The 20,323-nt window shown below is 37.3% G+C and overlaps 1 protein-coding gene across 1 annotated transcript; it reads left to right on the top strand.

Moving 5' to 3' along the window:
• Window positions 1-1,484, top strand: LOC113275183 (UDP-glycosyltransferase 89B2-like). Its single transcript, XM_026524634.1, has 2 exons — window positions 1-4; window positions 685-1,484. Exons 1-2 carry the CDS (start codon window positions 1-3, stop codon window positions 1,482-1,484), a joined length of 804 nt encoding a protein of 267 aa, XP_026380419.1.
• Window positions 1,485-20,323: the final 18,839 nt, after the last annotated feature.

The following is a 20,323-nucleotide window of genomic DNA, read 5'->3' as shown; positions in this document are numbered from 1 at the left end:
ATGGGTAAAAGCGTTCAAGTGGAGCTTTTCTTTATTTTATTTTTTTGGTGTTTCACCTTGCAATTGCTCTTATCTTGTTTATGAATGAATGAGCTAATGTCATGTCATTGTGAATTGCTATATATGTCCTTGAGGACAACAAAAGACACCAACTATTTCGGAGCTGTTAGATATTCAGATTGGATCGGAATATGGTCGCTCATATGTATGTGGCAAGTCCGGTAGGGTTCCATATTTTCTTAGAGTTTGGACCCTATATAAGTATCTCTAACAAGTGTGTAGAAAGTAAGTGATTCCCATTAATATCACACCCAAATTTTACCATTAGAAAAGTGGTAACTCTAATCCTAAAGAGAGTTATCATCAGGAAAAAAGATTTCAAGTTATTAGCATGTGAATCAAGTCTGTACTCATCTTTGACGATTGTAGTACCTGCTGATCGTCGTGTTGAAACGTTGTTACTGCTGCTGCTTCTTGTACGAGGGGACTACATAACGTAGCCTATGTCCTGTCAATACCAGAGACGGGCCAAGAAACAGAATTGTGGAAATTTCCAGTACTGAAATCATTTATTGCTTACCAATTTCCAGAAATCTTTTATTTCCATCTAGAGTGCATAAACGTCACATCCCAACGGTGAAAACAAGGAATTAAATGCAGTAGTGCTCACAACATGGAGTTCAGCCTGCTGGGGTATGGTTTTCAATTCTTTTCATGAGTTGGAAGGCATTTACTTGGACCACATGAAGCAGACATATTTTGGCAACAAATATTTATGGGCTGTGGGCCCGATATCACAGTCCGGGCCAACAGAGAGAGGTGGGGCCAACTCTGAGGAATCCGGTGATATTTTTTCTTGGCTAGATACGTGTGATGATCACAGTGTTGTGTATGTTTGTTTTGGTAGTCAAGCAGTACTGGATAATCGTCAGATGGAAGCTCTAGCCGTTGGATTGGGAAAAAGTGGGGTCAGGTTTCTATGGTGTGTAAAGGAACCGACTGTTGGACACGCGTCAGGCAAATATGGGATGGTACCATCATGGTTTGAAGATCGAACGGCTGGCAGAGGATTAGTCGTGAGAGGATGGGCGCCACAGGTGCAGATATTGCAACACAAGGCAATTGGATCGTTCTTGACTCACTGTAGTTGGAACTCGGTGTCGGAATCCATTGGCGCTGGAGTACCCATGCTTGCTTGGCCGATGGGTGCCGATCAATTCATGAATGCGACATTGCTAGTGGATCAGGTGAAAGTTGCTGTTCAAGTTTGCGAAGGTGCGAAAAAAATTCCAAATGCAGATGAGTTAGCTCAGCGTATGGCTGAATCAGTAGCTACAGGTGGTAGTACTTGCAGGAACGAAATGAGGATGAAGGCCATGGAACTGAAGCAAGCCGCTACGGACGCAGTTAGTGAAGAAAATGGAGGCGAGAGTTCGTCCAAAGACTTGGATGATTTGGTGCAGCGTCTTTTATCTAACCAGTAAAAATATGTCTCTTTTCGCAAATTTGAGAGAGCTTTGTTCCTCCAAACTGATAAATAAATGTAAAGAATGGAGATTTCGTATTAATAAAATAATTTTACTGTCAATGTATTGACCATAACCAAATGGCAATGCTATTTTGTCGTGCATTTGCCACTGTAACGAATTGATTTTACTGTTACAGTCAAAGAATTTTACTCTTGACAACAAGGGTCCGGGCGCCAGCATTCCAGTGGTAACAACCCTTATCTCTGTCTAGCATCATCATCAACAATCTGAAACACGGACGGTTCCAGGATTTTTCTTTGGGTAGGGCTGGATTGTAACAGTCGATAATGCGGTCGAAGATCGCGGCAATTTTTTTTGGAATACATCACATAATTAGTGGCCAAATAGTGATCTATCCGTACAATACTAAATAGGTAGGGAGATAAAAGTTAAAACGAACACAAATAACAGAAATACAAAGTGATTACCAAAAGAGAAGAAAATAGGAGTTGAAAGATAATGAGTAGAAGAAGATTATTTACTTTAAACATGACTTAAATTTTGATCATCTCATGGTATGAACTAAAAATCACATACAATTAGCTAAATACAACTAATATGTGGGCTAAACATAAAATTTAACCTAAGTTTCTAGACTAAAATTTTATTACCCAAAAATTTAGGACGGCCTATAGTCTCCTTTAGCTTGCTAGGCCCGTCCCTGATTCTGAAAAACCACTATAAGATTATCCAGGAGCTGCCCGGCCATGATTGATGAAGAAACATTTTATCTTAAGTCTGAAACCATATTTTATGCAAATCATCACTGCCTCAGTTGAAGAAAGAAAAGAATGCTAACAGTTTATCCAACCCTAATGCTGCTCTGCGCTAGTTCATATTACCTTCCATAACGCTAGGTCCACGTAGGCATAGTTCACCACCACTTTTGCCCCGAGCAAAACATGAAGCAGTGTCCGAATTCATAACTTTAGCTTGCATAATCAGAGCCAACAGTCCCGCTGAAGTTCGTATACTTCCGAAAGTATCCAGTACTGAAACCGCGCGAAGGTTCCTACAGCAGTGGCTCAGTTATACCATAGCCCTGAAGATGAGATAAACAAATACAATGAACAATCTTTTACCTCCAAACACAGACATATCAAAGTAAACAATCCCATAATGAACAACAACAAAAGCCCATAAACAAGTAAAATATATAGACATATCAAAGTAAAGAATCCCATAATGAACACATTCATCCAACCAACAATTCTAATTGGTCTCAAATCCTACAAAAAGCTCAACTACTGATATGAAATTTCTATGAGATAACTTCACCCCATTACGTACTCAACCCCGAAGTACAAAACGAACAAAGTATCCCTGCAGTCATGGAGACAAACTCGGGTTGAGTCGATTAGAAAATGAATACTCAGGTACTCAGTAAGGACTCGAGAACAATAATAATAAGTTTTTGTAATCGAGTAATTTTATCAAACAGAGTAAAAGCAAGAACAAACATTACATGTGGAAATCTGTTTGTTGATCCCATTAAGACAACACAATGGATTTCATAGTAGAGAATAAATCCAAAACAGAGACTAAACAAATTAGAGAATAAATCCTCTTTTAACCCAACATCTCAAATAGTGCACATGTTCATAGAATGGAATCAGACAAAAAGCATATAAGTAAATTTCAGATAACAAAATAATTCATAAATAAATCCGAAATTATTCAAATCACAGTCAAAGCAAAATCTTGAAAAATATGTTGTAGGGAGACTAAATAATATCCTCCCTCAACCAAAAAATAAATATAAATAAATTCTCATCAAAAAATATATATAACTCAATATAAGCTGCGGCCTAGCTTCCTCCTGACTAGGTCATAGACCCTGAGGCTGGTGCTGCACTGCTTCTTCCTTCCTCCTAATCATCAGAAAATTCATTCTTCTTCATCCTTGACCACGAAAATGAGCAGATCTTTCCATGATGTTGCTTTTTATCAGTACTACTACCACTGCCGCCAGATCGACCTAACAAACCCCTCCCCCTTCTGAAGTTCTACTCAGTATTAATGTAAGCTTCCTCCTGACTAGGCCATAGACACTGACGCTGCTGGTGCACTGCTTCTGCCTTCCTTATCATCATCAGTATTGAAGATTAAACCAAGATATAGTTGGTGGAAGCAACTAGTGGAAGTTGATATTGTTATGTGGAAGCAACTAAGTTAAGTTGATGTGGTGTTATGAAAACAACTAGGAGGAGTTGATGCTGTCTGAGTGAAGCATTAAGTGGAAGCAACCAACATGAGTTGGAGTCGTACTTGGAAGCAACTAGTATAGGTTGATCTGAATTACTGAGAACGTATAGTAAACTTGACAAACAAGTTTACCAGTTTTAGAAGTTTGGTTATGCATAGAGTTTAGAATTTTCTAGAAGTATCTTTAATTAGAGTTTGATATGTTAGGAAAGAGTCTTTGCTTAAGAGTCAAGTTTGTTAAATTATAAATAGGATGCAAAGTCGTAAGATTAATTACATCAACAGAAGTGATTTGTTTGAGTTACGTTTGTGTTCATTAAGTCTTTGATATCAAATTTTCTACATATGGTATCAGAGCACTGGTATCAGGTTCTAGGGATGTGGGTATGAGAGTTTGAGTTAAAGAAGACGACGAGTTTAAGTTCAATCAAGGTGCCAGTGTTTGAAGGAAAGAACTTTGAACATTGGAGGTTATAGATGGAGAATATTTCTATCTACCAAGAGGTATGGGAGATTGTGAAATATGGTTATGTTGAACCAGCAGAAGGAGTTGTTCAAACACCAGAACAACAAACAGCTTTAACATCAAATAGGAAGAATAATTTGAAAGCAACCTATATTCTTCATCAAGGTATTCATGAATCTCTCATGGACAAAATTATTTATATCAAACAAGCTAAAGCAGCATGGGATGGTTTGGTTAGCTATTACACAGGTTCTGACAAAATTAAGAAGGTGAGATTACAAACCCTAAAAAGAAAGTATGAGTTATTACAGATGGAAGTTACTGAAACAATATCAGAATTCTTCTCAAAGACATTGAATCTTGGCAATGAGATGAAATCTAATGGTGATACTATAGAAGATTCAACAGTTGTTGAAATGTTTTTAAGGAGTTTACCTGAGAAGTATGAAGCAAAAGTAACTGCTATTGAGGAATGTAACACTTCTCCAACTATGACTCTTAATGATATTTTAGGTTCATTACAAGCTTATGAGCAGAGATTACTTGAAAAAACAATTGTTGCAAAAACAGTAGAAGAAGCACTACAAAGTCAAGTCACATGGAATTGCAAACAAGGAAATTCAAGCTCTGTAGGAAGACCTAACAATGGAGGTTATCAAGGAAGAAACAACACTGGAAGAAGACCTAATAATGGAAGCTTTCAAGGTAGAAAACCAATAGATATATCAAAGGTGCAGTGTTATAATTGTGGAATTTTTGGACACTTTGCCACTGCATTTACAAAACCTAGAAAGACAATTGCTAACCATTATGAATCAAACTTCAAAGCAAACATAGCAGAAGAAGAAGAAGTGCAAGATGAGAATATGTTACTAGCTTGTCACACAACTGAAGAACAACTTCATCAGAAGTGGTATTTAGATACAGGGTGCAACAATCACATGTGTGGAAGAAAAGAATTATTTGATAATCTTGATGAATCTGTAAGATCAACTATTAAGTTTGGTAATAATTCTACCATACCATTTATGGGAAAAGGAAGAATTGGAATAATTCTTAAAAATGGTTCAAAAAACATACGTCATGGATGAATATTATGTACCAGTTCTGCATCAGAATTTGTTGAGCATGGGAAACTATCAGAGAGAGGTTATTCTATGAATATATTCAATGGAGTGTGTTCAATAAGAGATAAATATAGAAGACTTATTGCAAGAGTGCAAATGACTAAGAAAAGATTATTTCCCTTGAATATTCAATATCAGAGTGCAAGCTGTTATAGTACTCATGAAGGCAACCAAAGTTGGTTGTGGCACAAGAGAATGGGTCATGTAAACTTTAACAGTTTACAAGCTTTATCTAAAAAAGAGATGGTGTCAGGTCTACCTATTATAGAGCTTCCATAATCAAGGTGTGAGAATTTTATTTTTCGCAAGGAACACAAAGATCCATTTCCCATTGAACAAAGCTAGAAGAGCAGAACAACAGTTGGAGATTGTACACAGTGATCTTTGTGGTCCTATTGAAGTCACATCTCATGGAGGTAATAACTATTTCATAACCTTTATTGATGATTTTAGTAGAAAAGATTGGGTATATCTTCTTAGACAAAAAAGTGATGTTTTTCATGCTTTCAGAAGCTTTAAAGCATATGCTGAGAAGCAGATTGGAAAGAGCATCAAGATTTTAAGAACTTATAGAGGAACAAAATATACAATTGTTGATAATTTTATGGAAGAACATGGTATTCTATATTAGTTAACAACTAGATATATACCTCAACAGAATGGTATTACAGAAAGAAAGAGTAGACCTATAATGGAGATGGCAAGAACTATAAGAAGAATAAAGAACTTGCCAAAGAACTTCTGGAGTTATGCAGTTGATACATCAGTTTATATACTTAACAGATGTCCAACAAATAGTCTGAATAATAAAACACCAGAAGAAGCTTGGAGAGGTGCAAGACCAAGTGTAAGACATCTGAGAGTTTTTGGGTGTATTGCTTATGCACATATACCTAAAGAACTCAGGAAGAAATTAGATGATAAGAGTGAAAAGTGTATTCTTGTTGGTTATAGTTCAGTAACCAGAGGATATAAACTTTTCAATCCTGTAACAGGAAAAATAGTTATTAGTAGAGATGTAATCTTTGATGAAGATTCACAGTGGAGTTGGAATTATACCAACTCAACAGATGAAACTGTAAGAACAGTTCCATTAGCATTTGAAGAACAAATAAATACTCAAGATGAAGTTATTGAACAACAAGTAGAAAGAAGAATTGAAGAAGCAAGAACTGAAGAAGTAAGAACTGATGTAACATCACAACAAGAGAATGCAAGACCAACAAGAAAATATGTCATACCAGCAAGATTGAAGGATTATGTGATATCAAGAGATACTGATGATACTGATGAAGAAGAGATTAATTTTTCTTTATATGGAGATTGTGATCCTGTTGTTTATGAAGAAGCCTCTAAAAATAATGGATGGGTACAAGCAATGGAAGCTGAGGTAAACTCAATAGAGAAGAACAATACATGGGAGCTTACTGAACTTCCACAAGGAAAGAAAGCAATAGGAGTTAAATGGGTTTACAAGACAAAGTACAGATCAGATGGTAAAGTTGATAAATTGAAAGCAAGGTTAGTTGCTAAAGGATATAGACAAAAACAAGGAATAGATTATTCTGAAGTCTTTGCACCAGTTGCAAGACTTGACACAGTTAGAATGATCATTGCTCTAGCTTCTCAGAAGCATTGGGAAAAATTTCAGATGCATGTGAAGAGTGCATTCTTAAATGGTGTACTAGAAGAAGAAGTATATGTTGAGCAACCGGCAGGTTATGTTATGGAGGGGAAGGAGAATCAATTATACAAGCTAAATAAAGCTTTGTATTGTTTAAAACAAGATCCACGTGCTTGGTATACAAGAATAGATTCATACTTCATTGAGAAAGGTTTTACAAGATGTCCACATGAGCATACATTGTATTTGAAAGCCGATTAACTTGGCAATCATATTATAATTTGTTTATATGTGGATGATCTTATTTTTAATGGCAATAACTCAGAGATGCTCAAGGAATTCAGGGAGGATATGGTGAAAGAATTTGAGATGACAGATCTTGGGTTAATGTCATATTTTCTGGGCATTGAAGTACAACAAACAGAAAGAGGCATCTTTATTAATCAGCAAAGATATGCAGAAGGAATACTTAGCGTTCCAAGATGGATAATTGTAATCCAATTTTGACTCCAATAGAAGAGAGATTGAAGCTAACAAAAGATGAATCAGGATAATTGTAATTACCAAATGAACTAGTAAGTTCATTTGGTAAAATGAACTCACAATATTGGTATTACATTTAAATATAATCCTTTATTATTCATCACATTCTCGGGAAAACCAAAAGTCTTTTAATGATCCAATAGAGATGTTACGACTGATGGGGAGAAATAGTCACACCTATGGAAAGAAGGGTTCGATGGTATCTAACATGCGAATATCATGAGAAATAGACATTTGGGGAGATATCTTGATTCCATCTGCTTAGTTTAGCTCTAACAGGTAGGATGTCGCTATAGCATTTCCAAACGAATAATTGAATCCTTGGAAGGATATCAATGTTCCATATCTTATTCCAAATGGGATTGGTATTAGAGACGGCATTGTTCATCTCGTTACCAGAGGTGATGTAGTCATAGACAGACTTAACGGTGAGTTCCCCATTACGTACATAAGGACATACTAGTCTGTTCGTATGAGGCGAGTTCCCGTTACTTAGATGGGGCCATACCAGTCTGTCCGTCTGTGGCGTAGTTCTACGAACCACCTCTGGTTTAAAGACATGGTTTACGAAGTTGCGATTATAGAGTCTAGTTTGTTCATCAAAGACTTCAGTTACTTGTTTCAGCTTCAGATAGAATTTCGCATGTCCTTCCAGCAAGTTTTCTATTATATTTTTCAACTATGGAGCTGAAGCATATAATTTTAGACCTATGAGTGAACAAAGGAAACCCTTTATATGGTGACTTTGCGTCAATGTGAAGCGTGACACAAAAGATTGGATTTTGTTCAACGATGAAAGGACAACACTGCCCCTCTTAATCAAATTTTTATTTTTTTCCTTTATATATTTTCATAAATAAACCGAAGAGGAAGGGCAAATAAGTATTAGAGATTTTCGTAAATAAACCAAAAAGGAAGGGCAATAAGATATTAGACATTTCGTAAATAAACCAAAGAGGAAGGGCAAGTAGATATAAGAGTCAAATTGTCTTATAATTCCTTAAGTATCTTATTTTCTTAAGGATATAATTGGCAACCAAACTTTAATATAACATATCTAAAAATCCATGCCTTTGAATTTTATAAATTTTATATCGTTGGAAAGGTTTTAAAAGAATCTATGCAATGAGTACAAACGACAATATCAAATTTAGAGTTTTTACGAAAAATTCGGAGGTATTTATCATTTTAGGCACAATTTTCAAAAATTAATTTCATAATCATTATGCAAACCACCACAAAGGATGCAATAACATATTTTGGTTTATGTATCAACTAATTTGCTATTGATATTAATAAAACGATGTACTCCCTCCGTTTCAGGAAAGTGATACTTTCACTTTAGGCACAAATTTTCTTTTACATTCCATTACAGCAATGTTTCCATTTTTCTTTGGTCGGCCCTCCCCACCGTGGCAGCGGTCATCTAGTTTTAGGCCCATGAGTGAACAAAGTAAATCCTAAATACTTGTCATTTGTTTTGATTTATCAATTTTGAGGATGTTTAGAATTTGAGAAGCCACGTACGTGCACGTCATCTGGCACTTTCCTACCAAAAAAGATTCCAGATTTTTCATAGTTTATGAGGTGGTCGGAGGCCTTACTAAAATTTCAAGAACGTGTAGGAGATTCTGACTATTTTTCTTAGTTTCCTTGATAAAAATTAGACAATCATTGGCGAAGAAGAATTGAGATAGGGATAAGGGTATTTTCGAGAGAGTGGCACCATTTATCCACTTCTTGTCCTCAGCATCCAGAAGGGCTCTAAATAGACTTTCCCAACTTCTTGTACTCAGCGTCTAGAGGGACTCTAGATAGACTTTCCAAATATAAATCATCCAACAAGTTCTGTTTGAGCTTGGGCAATTATACCAACACTTGTTGCTGCTCCATGCAACGATGTACTGTCAACGTCGTCTCCAAATATGGCTGGATCCATAAACCAAAACATTAGTACGTATAGCTCCAAAAAAGCATACTAGTCTTGAGTTTGCCTTCGATTTTGAACAAGTTCACTGGTTCTGTGCTGCACGAAAGTAATTTCCCCATTCCCCTCCCGAACACAAGAAAGACAGGAAAATTTTGGATTGGGAAAATGAAAAATAAATTCATAATACTGTAGACGAATACAGGAAATCACGCGCGGGTCCAGGTTCACAAGTTTGCATAAACTCAGTTCACCCTAACAAATCTTTCCTTGACCAGCTTCAATAAGAAACTGACACAGCCAAACCAACTGGTGGTTGTTATATAGCACCGATGCATGGTTCATCTGCTAAACTGGTGGTTGTTATATAACACCGATGCATGGTTCATCTCCTAAGTTGTCACTCACTCCTTCTAAGTACTTCCTGGACCACGCATGTAATAATCTACTGCAAAGTTAGCTAATTTCCTACACCGATGTCCAAACGATCCAGACTTCGGAACACCATTTTCTTCTACCGATTATCTTAATTTGATGAGCCACCAAGTACCAGGGCCCAGGGGATCCTCGATTGATGTTCCTAACTATAGTTTGATTTGTGTAGGTAAGTTACGGTCCACTTTGATATCATGCACTAAATCTTGTACTCATTAGTTTGTTAAGTGTAACCAAAACCACTGAATATTTTCCGAGCATAATCGAACTCATTCTTTTGATTAATCCATGCAAGATTCAAACACTCTCTAGTAATGGGATTACAAATGTAGACAGGATCTCTTAGTTTACCCACCCTAGGCTCACATGAACAAATCAAGTCATTGCAAGAACCAACAAACAAATTTGTGTTGCCCTCCATTTTGGTTGGAATGAGAGGATAATTAATCTATTTAAGTGGGTTTTGGTCTGTATTATTATTTTCATTATAATCTCCATAATATAGGGGGTGACCTTGGATGCATACACAAACTAGACTAAAAAAACAAGGCCTAGATTTACCTTGTTAGAACTAGCACCATCAACACCATAATTCTTCAATCTGTGCTGCTAGTGTTGTACTAACAAGGTAAATCTAGGTCTTGTTTTCTTAGTTGTATACGCATCAAAAGATCACCCACCTTACTATGGAGATTATGATGAAAATAATGGTACCGACCAGAATCCACCTAAATTGATTAACCATCCACTCATCCCAACCAAATTGGAATGATGCACAGATTTGCTTGTTGGTTCTTGCAATGGCTTGATTGGATTGGTAAATAAAGAGATCCAGTCTGTATTTGTAACCTCAGTAGTAGAGAGTGTTTGAGTCTTCCGGGGATTGATCAAAAGAATGGGTTTGGTGAATATTCAGTGGTTTTGGTTAGGATTCGCAAACTAACGAGTACAAGTGGTGCGCTATTCTTGTTTGTTCTTGTGTTGCCTTTGTTTTTTCTTCTTCTGTTGCTTCTGTTTAATGCTTATTCATCTTTGCGCTACCTTCTTCCTTCTTCTCTAACTATGTATGTTAACAGCCTCCTCCTAGCTAGGGTTTTGCTAGGGGTTTTGTGTTATATACGGAGATTTACTTTTTTACCGAAGTCTTATTTCCTGTGCCAAGCGATCCGGAATAAACTTCATCGGGAAAATAGCTCGGGTTAAGTAAAATACATCCAACATCCATATAAGGGCACCTGCGCCCATGGCGCTGCAAGGCTAGAATTATTCCACTACTAGGTTCAGCCTCTGACCAGAGAAAACTGGCCGATTGAATATGGTTAGAGACTTAGAGTAAAAAAATCTTCTGGTTTGTAGATTACAACGCATGAAATCCAGGATGAGATGGAATATGGTAATTGGTAATGAAGATCCTTTCTTTCAGAGTTGATGGGGTCAGTTTATCCTTACCCAGTGGAATCGGTGACTATAAACTTTAAAGCTCTATGACCACAGACATCCTAAAATGAGTGAGGATGATAATCTTCGGGTTTCCCAGATTCAGTTTTTATCTCGTAAAGAAAGTACATTATATTTTATGTTCAAGTACACTCGTAATGAGGCCATTAGATTAACACGGGCAAGATGAAAATAATCATGAAGCAATAAAGCCCACTTGTGTGTGCATAAATTTTTAAGGGTTTGTCTCTGGTATTTAGATGATTTGGTTGAAATGTCAGCTCAAATCCTTGGGGTGATAAGTTTAGATGCCCCAAGGATTATCTGGAATGTAGATGCCTTGAGGATTTGTCTTAGGGTGATAATTTTTTGAAGGATTTGTCTTTCCAAATTTCGTTCGGGTTCTTCTTCCACTTTTCTAAGTTAGGAAAACGGTCCGCGAGTTATAACCCCAAAGGTGTCACATCCATGCACAAAAACTCCACCAAAACAAAATGTTCACAAAAACCCCATTTAACATAAACTGTCTACATTACCCTTCTATTATTTAAATCACCCCAACAAAAACAAAAATCAACCCAACCTTTAAATTTTATTATATTATCACCACGAACAACAACCCACCACCAGCAACATCACCACCGCCCGTCGCCGCCGCCGCCACAGACCACCTTCGCAGCCGCCGCCACCGACCACCTTCGCCGGCTCCACCGACCACCACCGCGCCACCACCAGAAAAATGATGAAACCAAAAATTGGTTTCACAAAAATAAGATGAAACCAAATTTTGGTTTCATCATAAAAGAAAGGAGAAAGAAGAAGAAGAAAAAATGAAACACAATAAGATGAAACCTTCCACCACCGTCAACTGCACCGCCCCCATCGCCACCACAACCATAATCACCACAACCACCACTACCATTACCTCCTTAACTAAGACTACTTTCAACAAAAAACAATCCACAATAAGATGAAACCTACCACCACCGTCAACTGCACCACCCCCATCGCTGCCACAACCACCAGCACCACAACCACAACCACCACTACCATTACCCCCTCAACTACAACCAGTTTCAGTAAAAAATAATCCACCTGTATCCCACCATCAAAAATTGGCTTCACAGATATTAATATTCAACAAAATGAAAAAAAATATGTTCAGCCAATTCATTACAATTTTAACAATGCAGACATACACCTCTTTAATTGTAACCCATACCAGTCCTTATGCAACACCTGAAGCTCAACTACAACTCTCATTGCATTAGCACCACCCTTACTCAGTTAATCCATTCTTTATCACTTCCATAACTTCATTTAAGGCCACCACTACCAACAAAACTTCTTCATCAATACCTGGAGTACCAGTACCAGACCCTGCTATACACATTCTCCCAATTCATACACACATATAATCAAAACCACCATTGTACATACAATCGAAACCACATATTGTCATTTCACCAACATAACTTCAATGATGAAACCAAACATGCCGTCTTCCAAGTCAGACCGAATAAACTAGACAAAAATCAGGTGAAACCAAAATTTGGTTTCATCATAAACTTAATTTTCATCATTAAAATCTTTGATTTCATGACAGAAAATAGGCAAGTTTATGATGAAACCAAATTTGGTTTCATCATTAGTTTACTGTTTTCACCAACCAAAATTGTCAGAATTTGATGAAACCAATTTTGGTTTCATCATAAATCTATCATTTCCCAATACAATATTGATTTCGACTTTGAAGATGTATCATCATTTGCTGGTGATGAAAACATCATAAGGTGGTGGTGGTGATTGTAGAGGATTGAATGAGGAGGCGGAGGTGATGTTGGGAGCGGATCTGCAGGTACTGGTGTTGATTGTAGATGAGGTGTTGTTGGTGGCCGATTTGAAGGTATTGGTGGTGGTTTTAGATGATAAAAGGAGGAGGTAGAAGTAGTGTTGGTGGCGGATCTGATGTACTGGTGGGAAAAACAAAAATAAGAGGAGGCGGTGTTGTTGATGGAAAATCTGTAGACGGAGAAGAAGAAGGTGATGATGGTGTTAATGGAGGAGAAGGAGGTGATGATGGTGTTAATGGAGGAGACGGAGGTTATGTTGGCGGAGGATCTGGACACATTGGTTGGTTTGATGGTGGCGGAGCTACTGTTGGTGATAGATCTGAATAGAAATATAAGAAAAAGAGACGAAGGTTTCGTGGAGGAGACGAAGGTGTTGCTGCTGGTGGTGACGGAGGTGTTGTTGCTGGTGGTGACGGAGGTGTTGCGGTGGTGTTCATGGAGAGAGATTTGTTGCTGCTGGTGTTAATGGTGGTGGGGAGAAGAAGACCGGAGAAATAGAAAAAAGAAAGGAGAGAAGAAGAAGAGGAAGACAAGGTAAAAAGGGTATGTTTGGTTTTTTTTAAAGTAATAAAAACTAAATTTGCACATTATTATTTGACCTGGAGTTTTTATATCACTTTTTAATTAAATGGTTTTCATTTATTAAAAATAATATGGCTGGATTTTTTGTACCACATGTTTGGTCACCTTGGTTTTATTTGACTAGTTTTGTTAGGAAAATTGCCTAAAATACATATTCCTTCTGCTCCATTCACTGGGCCTATAGAGTTCAGAAAAAAAAAATCACATCTCGTGCAAGTCATGGAGACGTCGAAAGAGATGAGAACTTTAAGGAAGAACAAACTGAGAACACTAAGGCAGAACAAGATAAAAAAGTAAAAGATATCACTTATCATGCTGCTGCATATCTTATGGAGATGACGCAGAAAGAGATGAGAACTTTAAGGAAGAAGAAGATGAGATTGTTAAGGCAGAAAAAGATGAGAAGAGTAAAAGAGATGAATGGTGATGCAGCAGCGTATCTTCCTGAGGATTTAGTAATAGAAAATCTTCCTACCAGATTACCACTCCGGGTTCTAGCCCAATACATCTACGTCAGTAAGTTATGGTACAATTCCATTTCAATAATGCACGATTTGCTAAGACTCACTTCTTTCATAGAAAAAATCGCAAGTTAAATATAGTCTTCAAATGTATTTCCCAGAGGAGGAGCTAGTTTTTTTAGTTTAGAAAATGATTATAAATTTAGATTATTAATGGATGTAACATTCCCAGGAAGAACTGAACTAGTAGGTTATTGTAATGGATTCGGTTGTGTTACACTAGCGCGTAAATATGCTCATGGTCGTCGGAATGTAATGACTGTCATTAATCTTATTAGGAGGGAAACACCATCCCCTATAATTATCCTAATGATGTTCAATGCGATTACTTGTGTCATCGTTTTGGTTTTGATTCATCAACGGACAAATACAAGGTTGTTGTCATTTTTACTTCGAAAGACAACAAGGAGTTTATAAGCATGGTCTCCTTCGACATTTGCAGGGAGAAGATTCATTTCATTAAACTCCCGACTGAATGTAATCTGACTCCAAGCTCGACAACAATGAATGTAGCAGTTGAACGTCATCTTCTGGAGCATAAAGGATATCCTTGTGTTGCACAATCCGAAAAGGTAATGAGGAACATTATACATTGTAGCTGTCGTTGCCATAATGGTCAGAGCAATTTTTGTTGTGGCTGTTGTCGTTTCATGGTTCAACTGTATGTATTGAAGGACAAGGAAAAGCAAGTGTGGATCAAGGAGGAGACTTTTGGTGTCCAAGTCAGGGAGATAGGTTTACTACCAGCTCCCTTTTGTTGCCACTTTGATACTACTACTGCTAGCTTTCCTACACGAATTCTGAGCGTCTCTGACCAGGTATTACTGCATTGTTTGATGGAAAATGTCTTATAATTTACAATCTGCAGACGAAACATCTCGAGGTGGTTGGATCCTTTTCTTCCTATGATGAGCAAAGTAGTATAATTTTTAACTGTAAGATGATTAGATCCCTCCCCATTCAACGGTATTGATGATGATTATTATATTTATTGCCCGTACATGGATTACCAGCTGCACGATCAAGCTGAAAACATCCTTTCTCTGAAAACTTTCATTCCTGCGGGAGAAACAAGTAGGTATTATATATGATTTACTACAGTTTGTAGAATTTCAAAAAAATTATCTACCTGCAGGATGGGTGTGTCCTGTACGAGAATCGGTAAAATTTCATGCTTTTTTTTAGATAACGAAAACCCAGAATGTCTAAAGATTTTGACACGGGGAGTTGTATTGGTTTGTGTTTGCTGCTGTTCCCTATTTCTGAACAAAAACGGTCATCGTCTACAGTTTATTTGTTTTTGATGGTTTTAATATCTAAATATTTTTGTGGTGTCTGGCTGTCACATTTAATTCCGAGAACGTGAGAAACAGATAATAATAAACAAAACAGAGAATGTTGCTTAATTTTGTTTGCAGGCCAGAGGGACATGGACATGATTGTGAATGTTTTTTCCTTTTTGCTAAATATGTACTTATATACAAAAGAGAGTAAAATTACAGAACATAAGACATGTTCCATTACTTCAAAATTATAGATTTCAAATGAATAAAACCCCTAGAAATCTAGTTCTAATTGACGATCTTTCTCTTGTTGAGGCTGCACATGAACGAGGCTTTCCGTAAAAGTTGTAAATAGGGACAACCCATTGTGAAGGGAAATCGGCAAGATTCGGTCCATCTTATCAATCTTCTTGAAAGTCTTTGTCTTGCGATCATAAGAATACAAACATGACATCGTTTCATATGAACCGAAACTTCCTGACAAACTTCCTGAGTATTGGGAGATTAGTATCTTGTCAGGAGCACTTGTCGCAGCTGATCCATGAAAACCAACAAACCGGCGATCACAGAAAGAAAAAGGTAGTGTAATAGTTTCCGTACTCGAGTTACTACTTCCTTTTCCTTGACAGTTCTCTAATCTTTGCTCGACTCCATCATCATTTAACATCCATATTAGTGTACATCTTCCAAGGGTTTTAGCACATAACAAAATAAATATTCATTACCTCTAGGATGTGATATATATGAAAATTCTAGGCTTAAACTTTTTCTATCTTCAATGTTCTTCTATGTTTCCTCGTATAAATGACTAGCTGCCCACAAATGGAAATCCTGAATAATGCCGCTCTCTTCTCATAATCTCCATTTCCTTTAATACTTTGTTAGGAAAGTCTGAGGTAAATTACCATCCTGTCATAACCAACCGGCTGCGGGAACGTCGTTTCTTCCGCTAAAACTCCGTGGTAAATCAGGGATTGTAAATAATGGTCTCAAAATAATTCTGTGCCTTGTGCGTTCGTGAATGATCTTAAATTGAGAGGGTACCTAAAGTTTAGAACTAATTGACTATACCACTTTCTTTACCTACTTGTATGGACAAACCTACACCGTGCAAGCACACAAGATTATGTTGGTTGAGCAACTCAATTCAGCAAGCACATTTAGGTAACCCAGAAGGGGTTAATTTGAGAGATTGGGGAGGAAATAAGGACCTTAGCAGCCACCAAGTTGATTATATCGTCTTCAGAAAGTTCAGCTTCTAACATAATCAGTACACATTCTATGAAAAATAAATACAAGTCACTGAGTATTTTTCTCAAAAAACATTCGCATATATACAACTTCTATAACACGATTCAGTTCTGGAAATCTACCTAATATCCCTTGTATTTGATTGTGTCGTTCAAGGCTGAGGTAATGATGTGCTAAGTAGTGACACTCCTTCTAACTTCTTGACCATGAAATAATAATCTGCTTTCTTCTACCGATGTCTACAATCCAGACTTCGGGACACCATCTTGATCTTCCACCATGTATCTTTCATGACGCCACCAATTACCAGTTAGGTAGGGGTTCCTCGATATTCCTACATGGCGCTAGGTTGATTCTGCAGGTTGAATCACTCTCCACCACCAGAATTTGAATTCCTCACTGTTTAGCCAGAACAACACCATCAGAAACTGCCCAAACCTCTTCCGAGTGGTTTGAGTATTAAAAACTGCACTTCCCATAGCAAGCCACGAAACCACCAGTGTCATTCCTAATAATTCCACCAACACCTAGAAAACAATTAGAATATGAATTAGCTCTATATATCCAAGAAGAACTAGTATAATAGAGATTATTGGTTATTGAAAAAAATTCAACAAAACTTCAGACCTCGTAATCAAAGAGGCGCAACCTTTTAGTCCAAGATGCGTGCAGAATGTTGGCATATTCTTGGCGATTCCCCACATAAACAGCAGAGTTGAGTCATGAGTGAAACCAAGCTTTCGACATAATTCTCCGCTCCACGTATCACTAGTGAACTAGTTATCTTGTTCTGGGTCATATAAAATTAACCGTCCTTCTCGTTCATCCTTACTCTTTAATAAAAGATTTTTATCATCTTTGAAAGACCAAATCACTCCCAGTTGCCAACTAATTCTTTTTGTTACCTCCTCCTGGCGAACGACAAAATGTTGAGTCCATGATTCTCGAATACCATAATCCTGCATCACCCATATCTCAACCTGACAAGGCTCCCAAACATAATTAGTTACACATAGGCGCTCTTCCAACACACCTAGCGCCCAAAGAAAATGGAAACCAATCTCCAGAAACGGTTTTGGCAAGTGCATTTGTTTGAATCTATCCTCGCTGAAATCAATAGAGACTATGAACTCCTCCATTAGCTCTTTGTCACCGATGAATCTCTTAGTCACCCCAGATACGCTATCATAAGGGATATACTTGAGCATATGATAAGGGATGGTCTCAATGCTTCTCCATGAATCTGAACATAACGAATATACCTCAGAAATATGAACATCCTCCTCACTTGGTGGTAACTTGACAAAACCATTATCATGTGAGGAGAACTCACCTTAAACATGCTTGTAGTCGTCATTCTTATGATCATAACCAAATGAATAAATAGAAACGTAGTGCTTGTTTGTAACTCTAGTCTGTGAATTGGGTAATATCTTGTATTCTCTAGTTATTGGGTTCCAAATAACAAGGAAGTTCACCAACCCATCAACCGCACTAGTTTAGAACATGATGCAAATCAAACCATCACAAGATCCCAACAAGTGAAACGGAATAGCTAAGTCTATAAACGGAGGATTAATTTCTTCAACACAATCATCCTCCCAAAAGAAAGAAGAAAAATAGAGTGTATTTATGGTGCAAACTAGAGGATAATATGGTTTGTTGTCGTCTTTAATCATAAACATCAACTGAGAAGATTGTTTTTTTTGTTGTTGTGGATAGTATGCCGTTTAACAAAACCAGGGTTAGAAACTAAGAAAAACCATGTCTTGCAAACATACCTACAATTAAGCATAGATTTCGCAGGTAGCCTTAAGAAGATTTCATACATCACATCTTCTGGGAGGAGAATCATGCTTGATTGCTGCTGGCCGTCGGAGGCGATTGGAGGTTCGTACATTAAAGTAGGGATTGTGTTCAAGGTTTCTGCATTTTTAATGGGATTTAGATCTCTCAGTAGGTTTTTATACGAATTCTGTTGTTGTTTTGGCAATCCCTTTCTTTTTTTAGGACTTTCGCGGATGACTCGGCCGAGTCACTCCGAGTCGAGAGTGGAAGATATGACTTGCCGGGAATGATGGTTTTTGGGATGGTGCATCTACTGAAAAAATGGATGAGTAGAGCAAAGACCCTACACTTGCCCACATTAAAACAAAACAGCGATGACTCGTTAAACCCCAATGGGTATGGGCGGTATGGCGTATGAATTAGAACGATTTTTTGGGCACCATGGTTTTATTTTGGATAAAGACATTAGAAGTAAATCTAGGTCACCCCTTATCTAGATATTTATATTAATATCTAAATTACCCTCCTGATTAATTTTGGGTGATGATTAGTTAGTGTTAATAATAGTTAGTGTAATGGATTAGTGAGATGATTAAGTTAAAGATAATTAGTGAGATTAAAAAAATCGGATGGTTTTTTTTTAAAGAAGTAGAATTATTGAGAGAGTAAAGTTAGAGAAGATGAAGATGGAAAACATGAAAAACGATGGATTTTACCAACCACAACCGGAGGAAGGGTATTTGGGTACCCAGGTATGCTTCAAACTTAGATAATGTTGGTTGAATTGCTCCAAACTTTCAAACAAAAAATGAAATTTTTTATGTATATTTGCGCCAATTCGGTTACCATATGTCAAGAACATGTAACCGAACACACCTGAAAGTGTAGTTCGGTTACGTTTTCCAAACACGCAGGTTACCGAACTCGCTCGTTAATGGAGGTTTTGGTCGTACAGTGTAATGTTCGGTTACCTAGGATAAAATGGTAGGTAACCGAACTTTGAACTTAACAATTTATTTGGGTACATCTTGTGTGTTCGGTTAGTTCGCAAACTTCAACTCAACCAAGTTCCCAACCGAACTGCAGGTTAAAAGTAACCTAGTGTTAGAAGTTCGGTTGGTTCGCAAACTTCAAAATATTTTGCGAATCAACCGAACTGGGCTTATATATGCATATATGCAATTAGGCAAACGTTCGGTTACTACGAAATTTATTTCTTGGCGAATTAGGTAGAGTTTGTTTACGAAGTTTCAAAGGTAGAGTTCGGTTACGAAGAAAACTTAACATTTTTTCGAACGAACCGAACTTGTGGACTTCTCATTATTTTCGTAAACTAAAGTTCGGTGATATCCTTATTTTGCGAAGGAACCAAACTTATGGACTTGTGTTGTTCTAATACAAGGAGTTCGGTTAAAAGTATTTTTTTGCGAATCAACCGAACTCTGAGTTCGGTTAAGAAAAAACTAATTCGTGATAACCGAGCTTTTCTCTGAAAAATCCTCCATTAAACCTCTCTGCAACGTCCATTTTCAACTCATTTTAATGATTACTTCTCATTTACTCAACCAAAAACGAATGACAAGTAATGGGTTTGTGAGAATATCTTTGTTAATGTTTTAAATTAAGCTATATATATATAGTGGTGGTGGTGGTTGGTGGTGGTGGTAATCGGAGGTGGTGGTGGTAATCGGTGGTTGGTGGTGGTGATAATCGGAGGTGGTGGTGGTGGTAATCGGCGGTGGTGGGCGGTGG

Source organism: Papaver somniferum, chromosome 1 (genome assembly GCF_003573695.1).
Source record: "Papaver somniferum cultivar HN1 chromosome 1, ASM357369v1, whole genome shotgun sequence".
Lineage (NCBI taxonomy): Eukaryota > Viridiplantae > Streptophyta > Magnoliopsida > Ranunculales > Papaveraceae > Papaver > Papaver somniferum.
Note: the sequence above shows the minus strand (reverse complement) of the source record. Positions and strands in the feature narration are given on the sequence as shown.